A 21,363-nucleotide genomic window follows, 5' to 3' on the forward strand; every position below is an offset into this window, starting at 1 on the left:
TTATATATCTCGTTGAAATATCGCAGTTACCGTTTAGTTTGCGATTCCGGAACGACCACCTTTGGCATGTAAATGAGTTTGGCCGACGTGAACTTGGGACTTATATAGGTTGTGTTCTGCCAGTATATTATAGCGGTGGCGTAAGAGGCATCGCTCGGAGAGTACTATGCAAACCGTTTTATTCGCCGTACAACCCCATGAATATGCGACGGCCTGTAGGATTTTCGACTTTTACGTGCTCTGGCGCTCGTCTTCGTATATTACAAAGCCTAATGTCGCAGTTGGGCTGCTGGTATAGGGAACTCACATATGCTTTCTTCAACTTGGTCATGAGCGGTGTTGCTCCCAAGCCGCTTTTCCTTTTTTCTTTTTTTCGGAGGTTTTTCATAGCGTTGTTGAGAGTACTGTTGTATACACTGAGCTTCCCAACACAACGCAAACTTACGACTTTTTTTTTTTCTCGAAGCATCCGCTGCATAATATTGGCTGCAGTCGCTGACGTAGCACGAAATTATCAAGGCGAACGGCTGTCGTAAACTTAAGCGACTTGTCGGACTTAAAGAAGTTTGTTAGAGCCGATCCCTGCCGGTGCGTTTTGCGTCGGCGCGGTAATGAGGCGTCGGTTCGTGTCGCGCTGTAATGAAAGCTTAACTCCCACCAAAAGGGTATGGTTAAAGAGACCGACAACCAATTTTTAGGGCACCTGTTCTCATTAGCGCAACAGAAAGCTTGCCGGTCAGAGTGTCTAATCACGAAATGGTAACGTGGAAAGCGCCGTGAAACATTTATAATCAAAATTTCGGATCTGCGAAAATGATTAAGTATACACACAACACACGCTGCAAACAGTGGGAGGTGAGCGCGAGGGCGGTTCGTGTTTGTGCGCGGCGGTTTGCTGCACGTGCGCGCGCTCCGCGCGCATGCGTCGCGGCTCGACATGTTCCACTAGTTGCCGCAATGGCAGCACCGCTTCTCAGCGTGCAACTTTTTTTTTAGCTCGTAAGCAGCACAGAATAGAGCGGGGATGAATAATTATATACATACTCCAATTTTGAGCCCTAATTATGGTGTGCATGAAAACATCAGACTTTTGTACAGCAAAGCATCAGACTACGTACAGTCTTTCCCTTTAAAAAAGGTAACCTTTTCCAACTTTATCTCGGAAATGGAACATTTATAAATCATTAATCTACATCCTGCGAAGGCGAAACGTCTATAAGCAACTACTTCCGGGGTCGATTTTCAGGTTTTTTCTTTTTTTTTTTTGTAATATTAATTTTGATAAAGGGCTTTTGACGCGACATTTCCGGCTTGTCAATATATTTTTCTTTATTTTTTCGTTAAATTAAGGTCCGCGCTCCCTAGACCTCTCGAGAAAAAAAAATCTTGTTTTGTTAGTTTTCAACAATTGCCTATACCTTAGCGATGATAGCCTCCATAAAAAAAAAAAAAAGAAAACCCTCAGTAATGCGGTGAAGACGAAAAGTCGTACTTATCGAATTTCGATCACTGAAGATGCCAAAAGTGAAACTATATATAAGATACCAAAGTTTGTTCTATTTTCTTTGTTTGTCTGCGTGCGTATATCCCTTACAAAAATCGCGCAAGCTATATTCAGTTACATGTCATCCAAATGTCTATTGAAAACAAAGAAAGTAAAAAGAAAAAAATCAGAATAATTGTGAAGACTTTTCAGAGGACTGCTTGCTTTAAAAACTCCATCTATGCTATTTTTCTATAGGGCTTATAATCTTCTGAGGATATTATTCCTTGCAGAGACGAACACTCCTAAGCCTTGGAACGAAGAACTCGTTTTCTTTCTCCTCTACTCTTCCAGTAAATTACAACACTTGGCAAAAGAAGGTGTCAGTTCAAGAGTTACTCGCGACGCAGCGGCGCCGTCGTCGATAACATGTCCCGACACATCGCTGCCATCGCCGCCTGCCACCACCACCGCCTCGCGCGTGCGCAGAGAGCGTATTTCATCGGTCGTCTCATTATAGTTTGGAATCAATTAAGTGAAGGCGCCCGTAATCCTCGGTGCCGCATGGCGCAACGCACCCCCCCCCCTTTTTTTTTTTCGTCTATGTGCGATCTTAGTGACCATGAAGGAGCAACCTTTTCCCCTTTTCAATCTATACTTGCCTCGCACGAAATCCCTTTTAATTGCGTACACGCCGGCTGCCGACGTAATGCGGTGTCGTTTCCTGGTCTTCGTTTTACAGCGTGGACAAAACTGCCCGTGTATCAGCAGCTTGCTCTTCACATATTTATAGCCTCGACACAAATGTTACCGTTGTTATGCTTGCGGGGCTCTGCTAGCTTGTACTTTATAGTCGACCGTGGACGGGGTTAAATCGAGCGCCGCATGCTGAGCACAAGCATTGATCTCTTCGGTGTGGAGAACGCGACCTGGATTAAAATTGTGTACGTAGATTGATCGAGTATCGCTCCTGTTTTACTTTAAGTTCCTTATTGCAAAGACATCTTTTTTTTTTTTTTTTTTCATTGTACCATGTTCTGCCATTTGTATATTTAAGCAGGAGTTGCGCCGGCACTAAGAAACATAGTCATATGCTTGTTTTTTGCCATGTAAGTAACTCTCACGTCGTCTCTCTTTACTTGCGTCCCATGACTCTCCAAAACCAAATTAACGTGTCTCTTTAAAGAGAGTTTTATATATATATATATATATAAGGAACAAGAGAGAGTACGACGCACGTTGGTTTTTGCGGTATGTTTACTGACGTTTCGGCTGGTGGACCAGCCTTCTCTCTCTTGTTCCTTATTCTACCGGGGCCAACGTGACTTCCTTGCTGCAACTATATATATATATATATATATATATATAATATATATATATATATATATATATATATATATATATATATATATATATATATTATATATATATATATATATATATATATATATTTGAGAGTAATATACGCGGCAAAAAAAAAAATCATACGACTCTTTTTTTTTTTCTTTTTTGCTCAGAGTGTACTCTGGAAGCAGATACGTTCTTGATTTGCTTTCGTTTTGCTGATAGCTCGTATATATATACCTGACACGCGGGTTTGGTCAACGTTTGTGTGGAACTTGAAGGCTGGCATTTAGTATTACCAAGGAAGCAGGTGAATTCACAGCTTGCTCATCACTTTCTTTATCGCTTTTTCTACACGTATTAAAGAAAAATAATAGTCGCTCTATTCCTCTCGAGAAACTGACGCTATGCGGTTCTGTTGTTTTGGTGCGTACTTTTTCTCGATACAGCTGTCCCACGTATATATATATATATATATATATAATATATATATATATATATATATATAATATATTATATATATAATATATATATATATATATATATATAATATATCAGCGTAGGAAGCTCTGCTCAACCAAGTTTACGAGAGACCAGACCTCCTTTTTTCAATCGCTCGTAGGGTGGCAAATCGGAGACTTAAAATAATAATAGTAATGACTTCATTTCCACCAAGACACCGATGGGGGGAAAGGAGGGAAAATGAGGGGGAGTTGTGGCGGTTTCTATGCGTAAACGCCGAGACACCTGATGCATGAAGTTGTAGAGCGCTCAAGGACATATTTTGAAAGGAGCGTCTAAACAGGCTCCGCGTACGGCGTAGGTGTCACTTTCTCTTTTTCTTGCTTCACTGTGACGCGTTAGTGCTAGGAACGCTATTAATGCAGAGACGTTCGGCCGCGGAGGTGGTATAAGGGGAAAAAAAAAAAGAAAAAAAGAAAGCCCACTCGCTTTAGCAGTGGTGCCCGTTTTGTCATTCGATGCACCCCTTGCGCCATACCTTCTGACCGTGACGAGTCACCGCAGCATAACCACCAATTTTCCGAGCGCTAAACCGACGCTCGACTCTCCTTCTACCGCTAAACCGCATACATATACACACGCTGCATATTCATGAACGCATGCGCAGTCTCTCTCGTCGCGCATTTCGCACGCGAAAAGAAAGCGAGCCCTGTGGGCGTCCGCTGGCTGGCAGGCATGGCAGCGGCTCAACGTAGGAGAAAGAAAAAAGATACAAAAAAAAAAGAAGAGTGTCGGCTTGGAAGCCCATTTTTCTAACGGCCTGAAATGAAGCAAGATAAAAATAAGGACGACGGTGAAGTTGACTAGCAGAACGAGGCCGCGTCGTTGTCATTACGACTGCGCGAGCACTGTCTGCCCGGTACGCGTCCGTTGACAATGCAACCAACCGGCGGTAGTCGGTCTCAGCACTGTGTGTCAGGGTGGCGTGATGCAGTGCGGGTAAGGGGGGAGGGAAAGGAGGGAGGAGGGGGGGGGAGATGCAGACAGGTATAGCGGACGGTGCCTTCATGAGGTTTAGCCCGAATGACACAAAGCAAAGCGACAGTTGGTGAACGACTGAGAGAGAGTGAGTGGGCGAAGGAAGAGAGAGAGAGAAAAGAAGATAAAAGCAGGCCTAACCACTTAGTGCAAGTGCCTGTACGAGCCTAAAACAAAGCCATCAAAATCCAGCCGTCGGAGTAGGCGCTGTCCCGTCGGCGTCGACAAAAGAACTCGCCCGCCGAACAGTCCGCCGCCGCCGGCTGTTTTCCCGACAGCCACGCTATACACTCAAGGCACACCACGCGATGTCTAGCAGCCTGCTGCGTCTTCAGCCTATTTGCTTCTTATGATTTGCACTGAGTACTGGACTTCGGGATATACGCGACACGTGGCGGAAGAAGTGCTGTAGAACCAATAAATATTAAGTATATATAGAGAGAGTGAAGCCAACAGTAAAACGGCTCATGTTGTTTCTGCAGGATTCTGGTTATATACTTGGCTTAAGCAAAAGAAAGCAAAGGGTGTAATTAAAGTTTCCAAAATATGATCGACCTATTTCTGGGCGGCTTCGAGCCGTTCCAAAACGCTTTGTTCTATGAGCGGTGATAGACCTCAACACAGGCTCAATCCGTTAAGACAACGACAACACTGCTCGCGCAGTTTCGCCGAATCTGCACTGCAATTTCTGGCCCCATCGGAAAAACTACTTCGCCGCCATCACGCAGCGCGGTTTGCTAGAATCAAACGTCTATGTATAGAACAATGAGGTTACTTCATTGCAGAATTTTTTTTAAAATTTTTGCAACGCTTTGTACATATGCGTGAGGAAATGATTTAGTTTTCTAGAACTCGCAATGCGATGGGGAGCGTTTCCCTAAACTCTGCTATCATTCCGATAGCTGTGGAAATGATATAAGGACTTTATACAGCAAGTGAGACGGTACCAGCCAACTTTAAAGTTCTCCGACACCGCTTTCGATGACTGATTGATTGTTGGGCTTATGTCGCATACGGATAAAGATGTCTGAATTTGTCTTCGAGCGATAGAAAGTTGGGCTAGTTGGTGCAGAAGTTCATCATGACGAGTTCACCATGACGAGTTCATCATGACGAGTTCATCATGACAAGTTCATCATGACGAGGGGAGGGGGGGGCTGGGAGGGGCTTTGTCACCCCCCCCCTCCTTTCCCCGCCTCATTAGCCGAGTCCGAATGAAAACAAGCATCGCAATGGATGCAAAAATGAAGCGATGGCGTGCTTCTCACGACGGCCTGCCTTTGGTCCCCGCCTTTCCGGGGGTGAAGGTGGGGAGGTAAACAATTCTTGGGATGCAATAACACGGCTCCTCGGCCGCCATTATTGCCAAGAACCTGCATGACTATGACCCTGCACTTTCGTCGGACATCGAAGCTGTAAGCGCGCGAGTGTATGCGAGGGTAGACTGAGACACCTTATTCCCATTTCGAGCATCATCATCGTCATCATTTCGTTTCTTTTATTTCTTTATTCACTCCCTCCTCTGGTCACGTGACCTGCATGACACTTACTACTACTACTACTATTACTACTACTACTACTACTACTACTACTACTACTACTACTACTACTACTACTACTACTACTACTACACTACGACTACTACTACTACGACGGCGACGACGGCACCGTAAAAAGAACAAACAAGAAAGTGGTCTGGTTGACCGCACCGTAAGTAACTGCCTGTTTAGCCGACGTCTGCGACCTCCCGTCTTTGGGTGGCCCGCTCCCTCGTCTGTGTTCGAGGAGCCCTGACTTTTTCCTGTCCCCTTTTACCAGGAGCTTCTTTCTGCCTTAGCCAACCTTCCTGACATTGCTTGGCGTCCTCTTTCTATACGTCTTCCACAGTTCCAGACTGTTGTTATCCGGGTAGCGAGAGCGCGGCTCGCGGAATCGTTGCATTTTCCGTCGTTTTGACGAGAGAAAACGTGATCGACTTTGATTGCCGATGCTTCGGTGCGAGAGAGAGAGAGAGAGCGTCAGTCAGCTCGGCTGACGCTCGGGCCGTGCCGTTTTTTTTTTTTTCTTAAACAGGTTCTCCCGAGGCTACAGTCGTGACCGTGGCGACACTGTTCGCTTCTCGGCGATAGAAAAAAAGCCACGCCAGGCCAGGCCCCCGGTAGACGCTTCCTCGCCGACGGATTTTGCCCCCGGATTGGAGCGTCTGCTTGGCAAGATGAGTAGGCCTGACCCTGGCGGACGGGTCGGCAGTGCTCTTCCGTGAACGAGTCCACAACCGCTTACGGCAGAGGGCCCTTGCTTCTTGGAGAAGGAGGGAGCCGAGAAAGAGGAAGAAGAGATCGCCGTCAGTCGACCACTAACGGCGTCGTTGCAAGCGACGTAACCTCGCAGTGCAAGATCCTGACAGCTGGTTCTAAAGAAGAAGCCCCGTTGCGGGAGAAACAAAACTACCGGCTGCGGTGGTCGGGTGGGAATAGTCGTAACCAAGTCAAACCAAGTGGTTGTAGAGCGCGTTTCTCGGGAGACCCGTCCGCCTTCCGCAACTGCGGGGACGCGGTGGTATACTTACGTGAGACATGACGCCGCTACAATTTATGCCCCCCACATTGTGATGAACGTGTTCAAGCCTGCACGCTCCTCCCCCGCAATTTGTATTTCCTTGCGTGTTGAAAACTCTTTCTTCCTTTGTTTCCGACGCAATTTTTACTCAGAGAGGAAGGAGGAGAACCGCTGCGGCTCGCAATGAAACACAATCAGGCCTCGTTCTCAGCATCGGAAACTAGAGTCGCAGAACACGATGTTTGGGTAGAGGTGGCGGGGGTGCAGAGCTAAGCCACGACGATGCTGCAGAAGACGCTGGCAGCGAACACGCACTGCAAGAAGCAACTCAGCTGTAGAAGAAACGCCGAGCGGATCGGCGCCGTTCGTTGCCGCTTTGCGGGCTGCTGCTCTGTTGCTTTGCTTGCTTCTATCGACCCTGCCCTGCCGGTTCAAGACGCGGCGGAGGGGGGTGGCGTCCCATCCTCGGCCAGCCGGTTCGGTCCCCTCTTCGGCAGTGCTTCATCTTCTTTCCCGCTGTCGTGCCGGGGCTTGGTTCGCGCCGGGGAGCCGTGATCGGGGCCTGGAAAAGCAAACAAAATAAAGCGGGCGCTCGAGTCGAGAGGCAGCCGGGTGAAAAGAAAATCGGCCGAGAAGTTCGCACTTGGCCCCCTCCAGTCACCGACCGTCCCACGCTGCATGAACAACTTTTTGGCCGAATGGGGCGGGGCGGGTCCATGGATTCACGACCGAGATCCCGGGGCGTTCGTGGGGCACCGAGTTTTATGGATTAGAAAAATTCTATATACGGCTGCGTCGAAGTGCACCGCACCGCACTGTTGATAGGACGACGTATATTGGCGTGGACTAGGCGAACAAAACCTGACGTGTACAAAGAGTGGGGGAGAAACCGCTTTTTTTATATGACAGGGAAAAGGCAGGGAGGTTAGCCAAGGCAAGGAGTTTAACCAATGACGTGTCCACTTGGCTACCTTACACTTGGCAAATGGGAGTGATATAACTAATCAGAAAAAGTGAAGTAATTCAAATAACAAAGTCTCAGTTAATGTGAGTACATAGAACACACGCTAACAGTTCAAGCGCTTTCGTAAAGTACAGCCACCTTTAATTATCGCAGCGGGACTTTTGTAGCCTTGTGCATGTAAGAATGCGTATGCCAAGATCCCAGAATCTTTTCCTTTGAGTGTGGTCTTTACCCCAAGCGGCGGCGCCTGGCTTCAAGAGCACATCGTTGTGTTTCGAAGGATGGGCAGTGGCACAAAGGGCGTTCAACTGTCTCGTCGTGCTCGTCATGGCTGTTAACAAGGAATAAAGGCATTTGTGCATGTCAGGCTCAACCCTCACACCTTCTCTAGTAAGTACAGGAACGTCGTGTGACAAAGAAGCGTTTGGGGCTGTTGGTTTCGCCGAATATTCGTCGTTTCTTTCACGCAACTTTTTAAGGCGAAAGTCTTAGATGCCTCACCAAACGCGAAAATTGACCGTCGGCGTCAAAACGAGTGATAAAAAAGATCACCAGCACGTGATGACGTCACCATATGACGCCGTCATGACGTCACACATCGATAGAATTTGTGACGTAACTGTGGCGTCACGTAACGCGACTTCACATGATGACGCCATCGCATAACATCGTCGCTTGGTCAAAAGTGGGTCGATCACGGAGGCAGTTCGAAATCAGATGACGTGCAGAAAGCTTGCAATGCCTCCGATCCTGGAAGCAATGCAAAACTACGTTTGGTTCAGAAATCTATCGGAGGGGGGAAGGATCCGTACATCTTCTGAGAAGAAAAAGAGGCCGAAGATGACTTTCGCCTTCGAGTTGTCCTAGGCGAATGCATAAGGGATCCTGCTAGTTTTTAGCGTTGCACCAGGTAGACCGAAGTCACGCCTCCCCTGCGGAACTGTCTCGATATGAACAAAGGTCTGGAGTGAATCGCAGACACAAGCGGCGCCAGACAAGCAGGCACCGAGTGGATGGGCCTCGACGGGGTTACCAAGACCCCGTCTGGAGGGGAGTCGGGTGCAACCGCAGTATTACGGGTCATAAACGAAAGCACCGTAGACTAGGCGCCATTGGTATTGAAAACGGGCAGTTTACTGTGTGAGACGCTGGCTGCTTTACGTCTCTTTCTTCTCTCTCTCCCTCTCTACGCCGCGCAAGAGCTTTTGTGCCTGCTGGCTGGCGTCTTCGGAAACGTGGCCTGGTGCCAATTATTGCCAGTGCCGTCCCTCTGTGCAAACGTCCTTTTCTGGTCGTAAAGAAGAACGTGTCGGGCGAGCGGCGCTCGGATTTGGCGCGGGCTTGTACCTTATTTGCGCACATTTGTGTGGGGCGCAATTTGTGCGAGGATCACCCCAAGGCGTCTCGGGAGAAGCGTCTTTTTAGCACTTGTGTCTCTGGTGGTGCCTGCTGCAATATCGGAGGCTGGTTTCGTCAGCGCTTAGGACTGTTTACGTGAGACGGAAAGTGGAGTGAGCCGCATAGTGCCGAAACAGCGTACGTGTGAAGGATTGTATTAGTGGGTGCTAGGTGCGCAGATAAATGCATGTATGCAGTTGGTCGACTAGGAATATTTGCTGCACTCTCAAAAAGAAAAGAAGAAAAAAAAAACTGAATTCCGGCAAATTCGGAACACATGGCATAGAATGAAAGCGATACTGCCATGACATTTCCGACATGTTGTTTGTGTTTAGCAGATCTAAATAATTCATTACAAATTTCTTAATATGCTACCCGCCGCAGCAGTTGGAGGCTACGCCGTTGCTGCTGAGTTCAAGGTCGCAGGTTTGACTCCCGGCGACGGAGATGACATTTAGATGGAGGCAAAGTGCAGCAACGCTCGTGCACTTCGATGTATGTTCTCTTTAACGAACAAACGAACAGCACCAAATAGCCAAGGATTAATCCAGGGCCCTACACAACGAAGTGTCTCGTAGTACATCTTGCTTTGGTCAGGACATGGCTTCGCCGCGCGCATGCGTGGCTTTAGGTTTGCGTATTACTAAACCTCTCTCGTGAAGGTGACCTCCAGCAGAGTGAACCGCAGGACAGCACATCCGAACTACTTGAGGTTCTGTGCATCCGTGATTGGCGTTTTGTGCCAGATTTACCTGTTCACCTCTGGAGGTGCCCACCAGTGCATTGTGAGCCACGGTGGTAACCAATGCGTATGCGCGTAACTTTCGGGCATGCGTCGAGACAACTGTAGGTGAAGACGGCCGCTCCGTGTAGCTTATAAAGTCGAGCAGCCAATCCTATATGCACTTCACACGTCCACTAACTAGATAGGCGGGCGATCAATGCAGAGTACATTACGTCTGGAAACTGAACACCAATTCACCGTGGAGCCTGCCGCTGACTTCTCGCCACGACCGGGGACGGTGGTACGGGCTCTCGCTGAGCCCGTTTATGCAAGCCGCTCGTTTGAATATAATGAACTGCGTACTCATATAACTATTCTTTTCACTTTAGGCGTTGGGACATTTAGCCGACAGGAAAGTGCATAGCTCATCGTTTATGTTACAGTGGCATGTCTGAATTGTCATGCCTGGTTGCACCTGTTTCCAACGGTTGTGACATTCACATACTTGTCCTGTCTTTGTTCAAGGTTAACCGTTGTATCCTAAGAGTACCATTCGCGTCGCTTAGATTCTGCATTAAACTGTTGTTCATTGTTCGGACAAGTCGCCTTGTCTCATTCACGCCGTCAAGTGGCGCAAGACGCCCCACACCTCGTGGCACTTCTCGGGAGGAGCTAGCGCTTCGACTACGAGTCGTGACGGTGACCTTCGCCTTAACCAGCAAGTATGACTTTTCAATGGGCGGGCGCCCATTTGAAAATTTCGAAATCTTATCGCGCCTATTTCGAAATTGCGAGGTGATCTCGTTATCGCATCAGGGGCGGCGCCAGTGGGGGGCGCTCCCCCCCCCCCCCCCCCCCCCACTCCATTAAAGAAATCCTGGTGCCGCCCCCGTATCTCACATTGTGTTTCCAACAGATGTGGATTGTGTGTCGCAAGCAATGAAGTTTTCAGTTTCTGACGTTCTTTGTTCTAATCATAACGCGAACAAAGTCGAAGATTTGCAGTGTTCTGAACTGGTATTTACCTTCCCTCGTTCGCGGCTCTGCACGTTCGCCGCTAATCACTTCTTGTGTCCGGCACTTGCTACAAAAATTATTCTTTCGTGGTGCCAGCACGTTCAACGGAGGAATGGTAGAGGAAGGGTAGGGCATTTTTTTTTTTGTTTTTTACACCCACATTTAGAATAAAAGAGGAGGAAACGTTGAGGATGAGCCTGTACCACCACCATGTATTGTGGGCAATAAAACTAAAGGAAATTGAAATGAATAAGGAGGTTACTGTAAGTTTGCGGCGCATGTTTTGTACGTGTACTTAAGGGTTGTCATACCCGGGCAAATTTAATTAGGTTAGGTCGGCTTTCCGATATGAATTATGCATTGATGGTTGAATGCACTCAAAAGAGGTCCGCAATCCGGTCTCTTTATGCCAAGGCCAGTCAATGTGAAGCAATGATCTCTATAGAGCATTGTCAAGTGCGGAGAATAAAGATGAGTAAGCCGCGCATATACTGTATAGAACAAAAGCGCGCGCGCAACTGTACCGTTGCGATATCGTCGATGTGCCCGCACGGCTGCTCGTAGTTTTCTTAAGCAGACTGCTTGGAAGCGCCAGCTAAAATAAATAATAAAGATTGTTGAAAAACAGGTTCGCAAAGCGTTCTATATACGTCGGCCTGACCCGAACATAACGCGTTAAGAACACGCATCGCGACGCAGTATACAATCGAAAGGGCGCAACTTGCGGGGGTCATGACTGCATGCCTTCGCAGCAGGGGCGGATTGACCAATCCAGGCAAGGCATTAAGTTTATGAGTCGGTGCGAGTTCACGACTGAAATAGCCTGAAAATTAAAGAAAATAAAAGAAAGGAGAGCATCTTAACGGCGCGCACGCGCACGTTTATAGAGCAGCTACACACAAGAGAAGCTGCCTCCGCGGAGGTTTCTCACAGCGGGATTGCGTGTACAGTTCATCGAAGCGATAACCTTTGTTCTTTTCTTCCAAACTTATAGAATAAAAAAAAAAAAAAACAGGAGAGCGAGAGAGGAGAGGTCGAGGCGTTATGCTTGCGGGGCTGATCATCGGGAGCAAGGCAAGCAGAGCCAAGTGCGAGAATTTTTGTTTTCGACAAGCGAGTAAAGCCAGGATTGTATGTTCGCTAATCGAAATAATAAAAAAAAATCGGCGAGACGGAGAAAACAATGATAAAATACTAATCACTAACGGAGGCGTTGCGCCGAACGCCACGACTTCACCTAAATTATATACCGTGCAGGAATACGAGGGAGGGGGGGGGGGGGGGGGGGGAGTGTAGCACTGGGGGGACCCTGTTGCTGGCTGCGCCCCCTCGTGCGTCCTCGGCGCATCAAGGTCAAAAGAGGAGCAGGCACGAAAAAGATTTAAAAAAAACAAGCCTGAAAGAGTACAGGAGAGCCCGAGCGTTGCTGCTGCCTTGACGAAGATAGGAAGAAGAGGCTCTTGCATGTTGTGCGTACTATATAAACAGAATCGAAAGAAGTATAAGAAGAAGAAGAAGAAGTAAAAGACAGCATTCAGCGCGGTGTGGCCCGGCGAGGACCAATCGGAGCCCTGCTGGGACCTGTTCCTAGCGCTTGCTGCTCGGAGTCTGCCGGGGCGTTGTTGTTCGACGAGCAGTCGAGGCAGAAGGGAGCGGCAACAGCCGTACCGAAGAAGCTTGCCTTCCTCGCCTCCTTCTTTTTGCTATTCTTTCTTTCTTTTTTTTAATTCGTGCACCAGGCACTACAGGTGCCTGCAGCGGAAGAGCGGCCGCACCGGCGCCGTTCTCCTCCCGCGGCACATCACTCTTTTGGCGGACAGAAAATCTGCGCGTGCTGACATCTTGACCCCTCCTCGCCCGTCCAGCTAGCTCCTTCCTCCTCTTCTTCTCTTGCTGTCCTCTTCCTGGCTTCTATAGACAGTTTATTCTCTTTTCCCATCTCCGAGGCATCCTTCAGTTTATTTACTTACTTATTTTCACGATGTTCTTCGGACCACTCCAGGGCTCTATCTTGGGGCGATCGGGTGTAGCTTCCCCCTCGCTTCCATCTCCTCGTACGCGCCTCGGAGACTCCTCAACTCGTGGCCCGTGGCAGGCGTGCGCGTGCTGTGCTCCCCGCGGAGCAATAACTCCGTGCGCACACGCTGCGTGCCTCGCTGGCGCAACGGGTGGGAGGTGGTACGTGCTCCTCTGCTTCAACAGCCAGCGTTGTGCTCGCTGAGTATACTATACCGCGTAGTGCACCCAGCCGCTGCTCTTCTTTTACTGCGCGCCACGGTTCTCACCATCTCTCTCTTCACCGCTGGCCTCACCTCGCGCGCGCTGTTGTGCCCGAGGCGCGCCTCTCTCTCTCTCTCTTCGAGCACTGCAAGATTCGACCCGGGGGTCACTGGTTATGTGTACGCGAATTCGAAGGTTCACAAAGAAAACAAAACCGCGCGGGACCGTGCTCGCGCGTGCTCCGAAACAATAACAATATTTCGCTCTTTCCGGCACCCCTCCCATCCGCATGGTCCCGGCGCATGCCCCAGAGTAAGAAGCTGAGCTTGCATCAGCTCGCCTCTTCGGAGGATTCTATCCCCGTCGGAAGAGCGGGTGCTTAAACGGCCGGGGCTATAAACACGAGCGAGGACGATCAGAAAGAGAGGAGCTTTCGTATAAGGTGCACGGTTTGACGAGGAAGAAGGCAACCTGTGCTCGTGTTTAGAGGCAATAAGGCAATTGCCGAACTTCTGCAGAGTGGCCGGGAGGGAATCGTCCGGTTCTTTTTGCCTGCGCCATCTCAGGACACGATAAGATGGGTTCGAGCAGGCGAGCCAAGCGAACGCGTGCGCCAGCTCTGGCAGGCACGCGTCCGATGATCATGCAGGTAACGACCTTGAGATGCTGCTCGCCTCTGGGTTCACCCTGTTTGCAGCGTTGTTGCGTTCCCCTCGTTCCAGTGGCGTCATCTATCTTCCTGTTCCATGTCGGGGATGGGTGCAGCAGCGACGGAAATGGTCTCCCGGGCCTCGCCTTCCTCGCTCCGTATCGCGTCTTGCATGACAAACGATTGCTTGCGGTCAAGCATTAATCGGTACGGCTCTTGCTCTTGCCCGCGGGCTCCTCCGGAGGGTCCCGAAAGACTCTTAATAAGCGCTATGCACGCTGCCTACTGCTCGGCATTGTCGCTCATGGAGCTAGACGCACTGTTTCCGAGACTCTTGTCTTTACACGTCCACCTTTCCTGTTGTCCATTGCTGGCTAGCATGCCGGATTTCTCATTCTGCTTAACCTTCCCACCATTTCCTTCAAAGGACACATTTTTTCCGTTAACACACACAGATGAGACATAGACGACGGTCTCACTTTGTGGGTGTTTTAACATGCGACACGATATCACCTGTAGCAAATCCAGAAAACCGTTCTCTTTACACATATCTCCCATCGCCATTTTCTTTCTTTTTTATTCTATGGCTCTATATATTCCAAAGCCGCAATATCCACTCACGATGGCCTAAACCAACCTCCCAAGCCCGCTTTTTTGTCAATGTTTTCTTCTAATTTATCTGTGATGCACGAATGCGCTTCAGGTACACGAGGAAGACAGCGTTAAGCCATCATCTCAGTGTCAGGCTCGCGCTGTGTGCATCATGGCAGGCAATAAGGGCGGCGCAAGGCATCGTCGCCGCTCTAAAGCTGGCCAGAAAAGGAGGCCAATTAAAAGAGCCTGCCTGCCCTTGCGTGCAACGTTAACCGTTGACAGCGGCGAGGATAGGAGAAGGAAAGGAGGCTGGTGTTGTCCGGCTGGGCACGGACACATGTACAGCCGCCTGTGCTAGCGTCGGGCAAGCGGGCGAATAAGTTGCGGCCTCCTCCTACGGGTCGCCACGACGTTACGCTGCTGCCGCCAAGGGCACGTCTTCTCGGCTGTAGCGCGTCGGCGTGTACACCGCACGTGCGGCAGTCGTCGTCAGACCCTCGGGCCAATGAGGGGAACAGCGTCGCGTAATGGACAACGCGACGTTCTCTGCGCCGTGGTTCGGCCAGGCACCTGCGTGATTGAGCGCTGCTGGCAGCGGATGCTCACGCCTACCCATAGCAGGGCACGTAGTCCGTGCGAGCGTACATGTATGTATGTGTGCGCGTACAAACACACACGCACACGCGTGTGTGTGTGTGTGCGAGCGTACGTGTGTGTCTGTGTGCGTGTACATACAAACACGCGTTTGTCTGTGACTGTATGCGTGTGCGTACAAACACACACACGTATGTGTGTGAGTGTACGAGCGTACGTGTTTGTCTGTATGCGTACACACACACACACGTGTGTGTGTGTGTGTGTGTGTGTGTGTGTGTGTGTGTGTGTGTGTGTGTGTGTGTGTGTGTGTGTGTGTGTGTGAGTACGCAGTGTTTCTGCCGGAAGGCACGCGGAGAAAGCATTAAAGCGTGAAGCAGTTAATTCTTGCACGTAGCTATGCGCTCGCGCGCCTCTGCGCCATGACATCAGAGCGACAGCATCGGTGTAGCAAGAATGCACGCTGAAGGAGAAGCGTTCGAGATTGGAACGTTGATTTATGCGGATGGCGAAAAGCGCTGCGTGCGTGGTGTATATGCGTGTGGGCACGTGTCATTAGGCGGCGTACGTGAGCGGATGCTACGGGAACGTTTTTACACGCGGCCCGTATACGCTGTAATGTTCCTGCGGCAAAAACAAAGTTCGTGTGACTGCAGGCGATACGCATCAGAGAGACAGTCTCTCAAGGCGGCATTACACCTTCAACGGGACTCGAGCTTAGAAATACGGCATATTCAAGCGCGGGATTGGGGCCGCCAGCAGACTAATACGCTTCCGAATCTGCGTAAGCTTCACATCATGTACCCAGAGAGATATCCCATATGCCTATATGGTGCGGAGATATTGCAACCCTTACACACATGACATACAGCTGTCCAGAGCGACCCGCTGCATTCGACTCACGCGTGGTCGTGGGAGGCGCGACTCGCTGAACGGATCCTGGGTAGCTAAATGGTGGCCCTGGGCCAGGCCCGATGAGCCCCTAAGCCAGTGGAGACTTGGAAGAAGTGCGCCACTTGCAATTAAGCCCCCCTTTTTTATTATTGTTAATACGTGTTATCTCTCGGCCCATGGCAAAGCACCACCTGTGCGTTACGCGCCACGAAAGTGCTGCTGGCGTTCTTGCGGGCCACTAGCCTTAAATTTTTTTTTGTATATAGTGTAATCTATGCGTGTTCCTGTGGCTGTGTGTGCTGTTATGTGTTTATCAGTGTATATATTCCTAATCACCACCCAGCACCTTGAGTAAAATGTCAGGCGAATAGCCAGGCTAACATCTCCAGCATTTCATTAAATCGCTTCTCTCTCTCTCTCTCTCTTTATGTTGGCTTTAGGAGAAAAGTCGGCCGCGTCGGACGTTGCAGGATATACTATACTTGTCCATCAGTGGACCGCGCTGACCTCGCGTCGTTGGCACGGGCTGCGAGCGACGACTAATCTCGGTCACGAAGGAAGGAAGTGAAACGGGGGCTCATCAAAGCCGGGTCGGGCTAGTATGGTAGCAGATTGACGGATAGCGACGTGGACATACGTTATTTCGAGGGGGTGCTTTTCCTAACTAACTAACTAACTAACTAACTAACTAACTAACTAACTAACTAACTAACTAACTAACTAACTAACTAACTAACTAACTAACTAACTAACTAATTGAACTGATACCGGCGTCACACGGGCACTTTTGATCCCTATCAAGGCCGATCCGGATTAGGCATCCGGACCAGGTGCTGCTACACGGTCGCTTTTAATCGCGATCAGGCCATATCCAGATGAAGACGATTGCGATCTGGCTCCGTGATCGAGATTTGGCTGACGCCTGCGCCAAACTTGATTCGAATTAGGCTGGGCCGTGTAGCAGCGACTAACTTGATCCGGATCGGCTCTGATCGCGATCAGAAGTGCCCGTGTGACACAAGTATAACTATTTTTTTCATGCTGTGCTGCAATGTATGCTTACTGGAACGGTATGGGGACTGCGACATAATATGTTAAGGAAAGTTCTCAGTTTGAATTTGTTTACGGTATGTAATAGGGCGGCGTATATATATATATATATATATATATATATATATATATATATATATATATACGCCGCCCTACTTTTCTTTCTTCACATTTACCTTACACTTACTACTAAAAACATCCCCTATACTTTCCTTGGCATTATTGTCTGTTAGTGCTCATTAATACTGTGTATACCAAAGAAAACGAGCCCTTAGAAATTAACACTTCTTTCCTATATATATATATATATATATATATATATATATATATATATATATATATATATATATATATATATATAGTATTCTGGTATTCTGTACCTCTCTCATTGATTTGCAATAATTTGTTACGATTTCACTGCACGGTTCATGGGGAAATGTCTACGTGTTCGCAACACATATATTCTGATGATGCAACGCTCCAAGCGCGTACCTTTCTTCGCTTACGTACTTATCTTAAAGGACCTCATAAAGCTTTAGCTTTATTCCACACCCAGGCTTAGAGACCGCAACACGAGAGGAACGTGATGCTTCGGTTGCACAAAGGTCCATCTGGGTCGAAAGCCGTTTTGATAAGGCTGAAAGCCGAAAACTTAATAAGGCTTCAGCACACCTTTCTGCGTCCTTCATTACCATCTGGACTGTCTCGTCTCTGGTACATCTGCATGCGTATGGTATACTGTCTCCCACAAGCACTACGCAGGAGATAGTGGTATATCTATTCGTCGTTACAGCTTCTGGCGTCTACGGCGGCCAGCACCTGTGACGAATGTCGGCCACTGTAAGCTAAAGTTGTCGTACATTTCGTGACGAGGCGGCTGTTACTGCAACTGGTGCACTGACGAACTCGGGGGTGTGCGCACGTGATCGTTCCTCGACCTTGTAACATCCCCCCTTGAGCCGTCTCTTGCAATACAGGGAAGGGCGCGCCTGTCAACGGACGGTGCACAACTGTATTCATCCGCGACATCTTGGACGTTTCGAAATGTCTGAGGTCGCGCTCGCATGCCTCACGAGCGAACACTTTCTTTCTGCACGCGAGCGAGAACCCCGCGCGCCTTTTACAAGCGGTCACGTGTCGAGCGACACTTTGTCGCGGTCGTCGCGTTGCTGTCGGGCTGACCGCAGATGCGAGCCAGTTGCACAGCTGTGCGCTCAGTGGCCGTCGGCAACAGGGCGACCCCGTGCGTCTGCAGGGCGCCCGGGGAAAGCCGCCCCAAGGCCATGGCGAACTGTTGTCGGGAGCCAAAGTGACTCACGACCTGCCCCACCCCCACTTGCTCCCCTCTCTGCAAGCCCAACAACTGCGAGGCTGTACCGGCGGCGGCGGCGTCGCCGCGTCTGGGCCGACCGCCTGTTGCCATCCGCATTATTCCGCGCGTAGTCGTCGTGTGCTTTGCTTGCATCTGCGCGCAAGGCGGCTCCACCGCAAACTGCTTTCCAAGCGAAGGACGCTGCGTGCGCGGAGTCAGTGGAGCGCGGAAGACGGGTGCCCCGACAATCCTCGCCGCTGTGCGAGTGGAGAAGGGGAGACTAAATAGCAGCGTTACTTGCGTACAATGCGTGGTTTTTCTTTTTACACATTGTTTGCTGTAGTATAAAGATTGCGCGGTGAAGTTCGTGCTAATATTTATGTAGAGTGAGCCCATCGGAGAGTGGGCTAGGTTTAGTGGAGATGTTTATATTACTCGACCACACTCGTCAAAACGACGAGGTGAAACGCGTTGTACGTGCTTTTCCTTTTCCCTCGTATTGGCCTCAGTTTCAGGACGCACGGCACGCCAGCGAAGAATACCCAAACACAAACAAGTCGCGAAAGCCAACCTAACTCGGCACACAACATGACAACAAGCTCCACAGAACACTGCTCCAATTCATACACAACACAGACTCACAGCACACATATAATACACATATGCACATAAATAATGAGGCCTGAAGGACAAGAATTTCGCAATTGAAGAAAAAAAATTATAGTTCCACGCCGTGAAAGCCGTCGGACAGCAAATCTGCAAGCGCGCCAGTGTTTGTGAGTGCATATAGACTTTGACAGCTTAGTCTCATTCCGAGCATCATCATCATGGTCATCATCATTTAGAGCATCATAATTATTTTTTTTAGTGATTTATTCACTCCCCTCTCTGGTCACGTGACCTGCGAGACACCGGACCTACATGCAGACTGAGCAGGCTCGACTAGAACAGTGCCGCTGTCAAAATATTGACTCTACTGTAATACGCCTCACGATAGATAACTTCGCCAGTGATTGGGATTGCATAGCGAAGGTCATCACCGGGGCTCAGCTTAGTTCTTCCGCGCAAGCGCAGTCCAGCTTTGTTCCACGCAACTTTTGACAGATTGCTTTAGCATACCGTTGCCGCTTATACCGTTGCCGCTCACCGTTACCGCTACCGTTCCCGGCCACCTGCCTGCCGTCGTTCGCGCTCATTCCAGCCGCGCAGGCACCTGGCCGAAGCGGCATGCATTTATCCAGCACGCCGGAAGCTGTCAGGTGGCGCGGCTGCTAGCGATACAGTGAATGATAACGCTATACACGCGTAAACTAAAGGTGTGTCTGCGTTAACGTTGCTTTGTTGTTACCGCATCCGCTGAAGAATACAATTAATGGTCCCGTGGAATATTAGGTCACTTAATTAGGTGCGACGGAGTTCACCTCCGTCGCACTTAATCAGGAGATTCTAGACACTACAACAGACGTTCGCATTTCAGGGAACGTGGTCTCTAAGCAACACAAATTGAAAGTCTTAGAAGGAGGATTCACTCACTGATGTAGATGTTTCAGATGCACCCCAAACAGAAGCATGCGTCCAGTGCCATCCGCAGGAGATCAAGAATTGTTCGTGTTGAATATAATGGAGAGTGTATACCTATAGCTTATATGATAAAAAAAAATTCGGCAGATCCCACGCACTGTGGGAATCGATGTAATGCGAAGCAGCCAGCAAAGAGCTGTATACATCGCCTTGTTTGTCTTTGAGCCAAATGAAATCATTCATGCCATGGCATCTAGTCCACCATATATCGCATGTTTGCCATGCACGCATGCATGCACAATCTAGTGTACACCATGCCAATGAAACGCATATTCTGGTATGTAGATGCATGACCTGTCGTTTATGTTCATCACGCACTCGTGTCATGCCATACCAATATTGGTATATATCACGTTAACAAAACGGCCGCAAGCGCACCATGACAGTGGCATGTAAATCATACCGTACATGACATGCATAACATGATTCGCATGTTAAGACCTCTCATTTATGTTCATCATACAGTCTCATCGCGCAATACCAGTTTTGGTGTATATCAAGCTATCGAAACGGCCGCGAATGCACCATGAGCGCGGCATGTAAATCATGACATACATAACCTGCATGTCATGATTTCCATGTTACCACCTCTCATTTACGTTCGTCATGCAGTCGCGTCGCGCAATACCAATTTTGGTGTATGTCAAGCAAGCAAAACGGCACAAGTGCGTCATGAGCATGACATGTAAATCATGTCGTGCATGTCATGCATGTCATGATTTTCATGCTGCCACGTCTCATTTACCTTCGTCATACAGTCGCTTCGCGCAATACCAATTTTGGTGTACATCGAGCTAGCGAAGCGGACGCGAATGCATCATGAGCGTGGCAAGGCAATAAAGTCATGACATACATGACATGCATGTCATGGTTTTCATCTTACCAACTGTCATTCATGTTCTTCATACAGTCACATCGCGCAATACCAATTTTGGTGTATATCAATCTACTGAAACTGCTGCTAGCGCATCATGAGCGTGGCATGTAAATCAGGTCGTACATGACTTGCATGTCATTATTTTCATGCTACCACGTCTCACTTACGTTCGTCATACTGTCGTGTCGCGTAACACCAATTTTGGTGTATATCACGCAAGCGAAACGGACGCGAATTCACCATGAGCGTGGCATGTAAATCATGACATACATGTCATGGATGTCATGGTTTTCATGCTACCACCTGTTATTCATGTTCTTCATAAAGTCACATCGCACAGTACCAATTTTGGTGTATATCAATCTAGCCAAACGGCCGCGAGTGCGCCATGAGCGTGGCATGTAAATCATGTCATACATGACATGCATCTCATGATTTTCATGTTACCACGTGTCAGTTATGTTCGTCATACAGAAATGTCTCGTCATACCAGTTTTCGTACGTATCCCTTCACTTAAACGGCCGCGAGCGCCCCGAGACCATGTCATGTATATCATGCTGCACATGACATGTGCGTCATGATTTGCATGTTAGGACCTGTCA

At 48.9% G+C, this 21,363-nt stretch overlaps 1 protein-coding gene across 1 annotated transcript in view; it reads right to left on the minus strand.

The window, feature by feature from the left end:
* Positions 1-7,317: 7,317 nt before the first annotated feature.
* The window catches only part of LOC119397560 (uncharacterized), a 50,166-nt gene continuing 36,120 nt past the window's right edge, over positions 7,318-21,363 (minus strand). The window contains exon 3 of the mRNA XM_037664982.1: positions 7,318-7,448. Within this exon, the coding sequence (XP_037520910.1) occupies positions 7,318-7,448 (131 nt within the window). The remainder of the gene's footprint in view (positions 7,449-21,363) is intronic.

Source organism: Rhipicephalus sanguineus, chromosome 6 (assembly GCF_013339695.2).
Source record: "Rhipicephalus sanguineus isolate Rsan-2018 chromosome 6, BIME_Rsan_1.4, whole genome shotgun sequence".
NCBI lineage: Eukaryota > Metazoa > Arthropoda > Arachnida > Ixodida > Ixodidae > Rhipicephalus > Rhipicephalus sanguineus.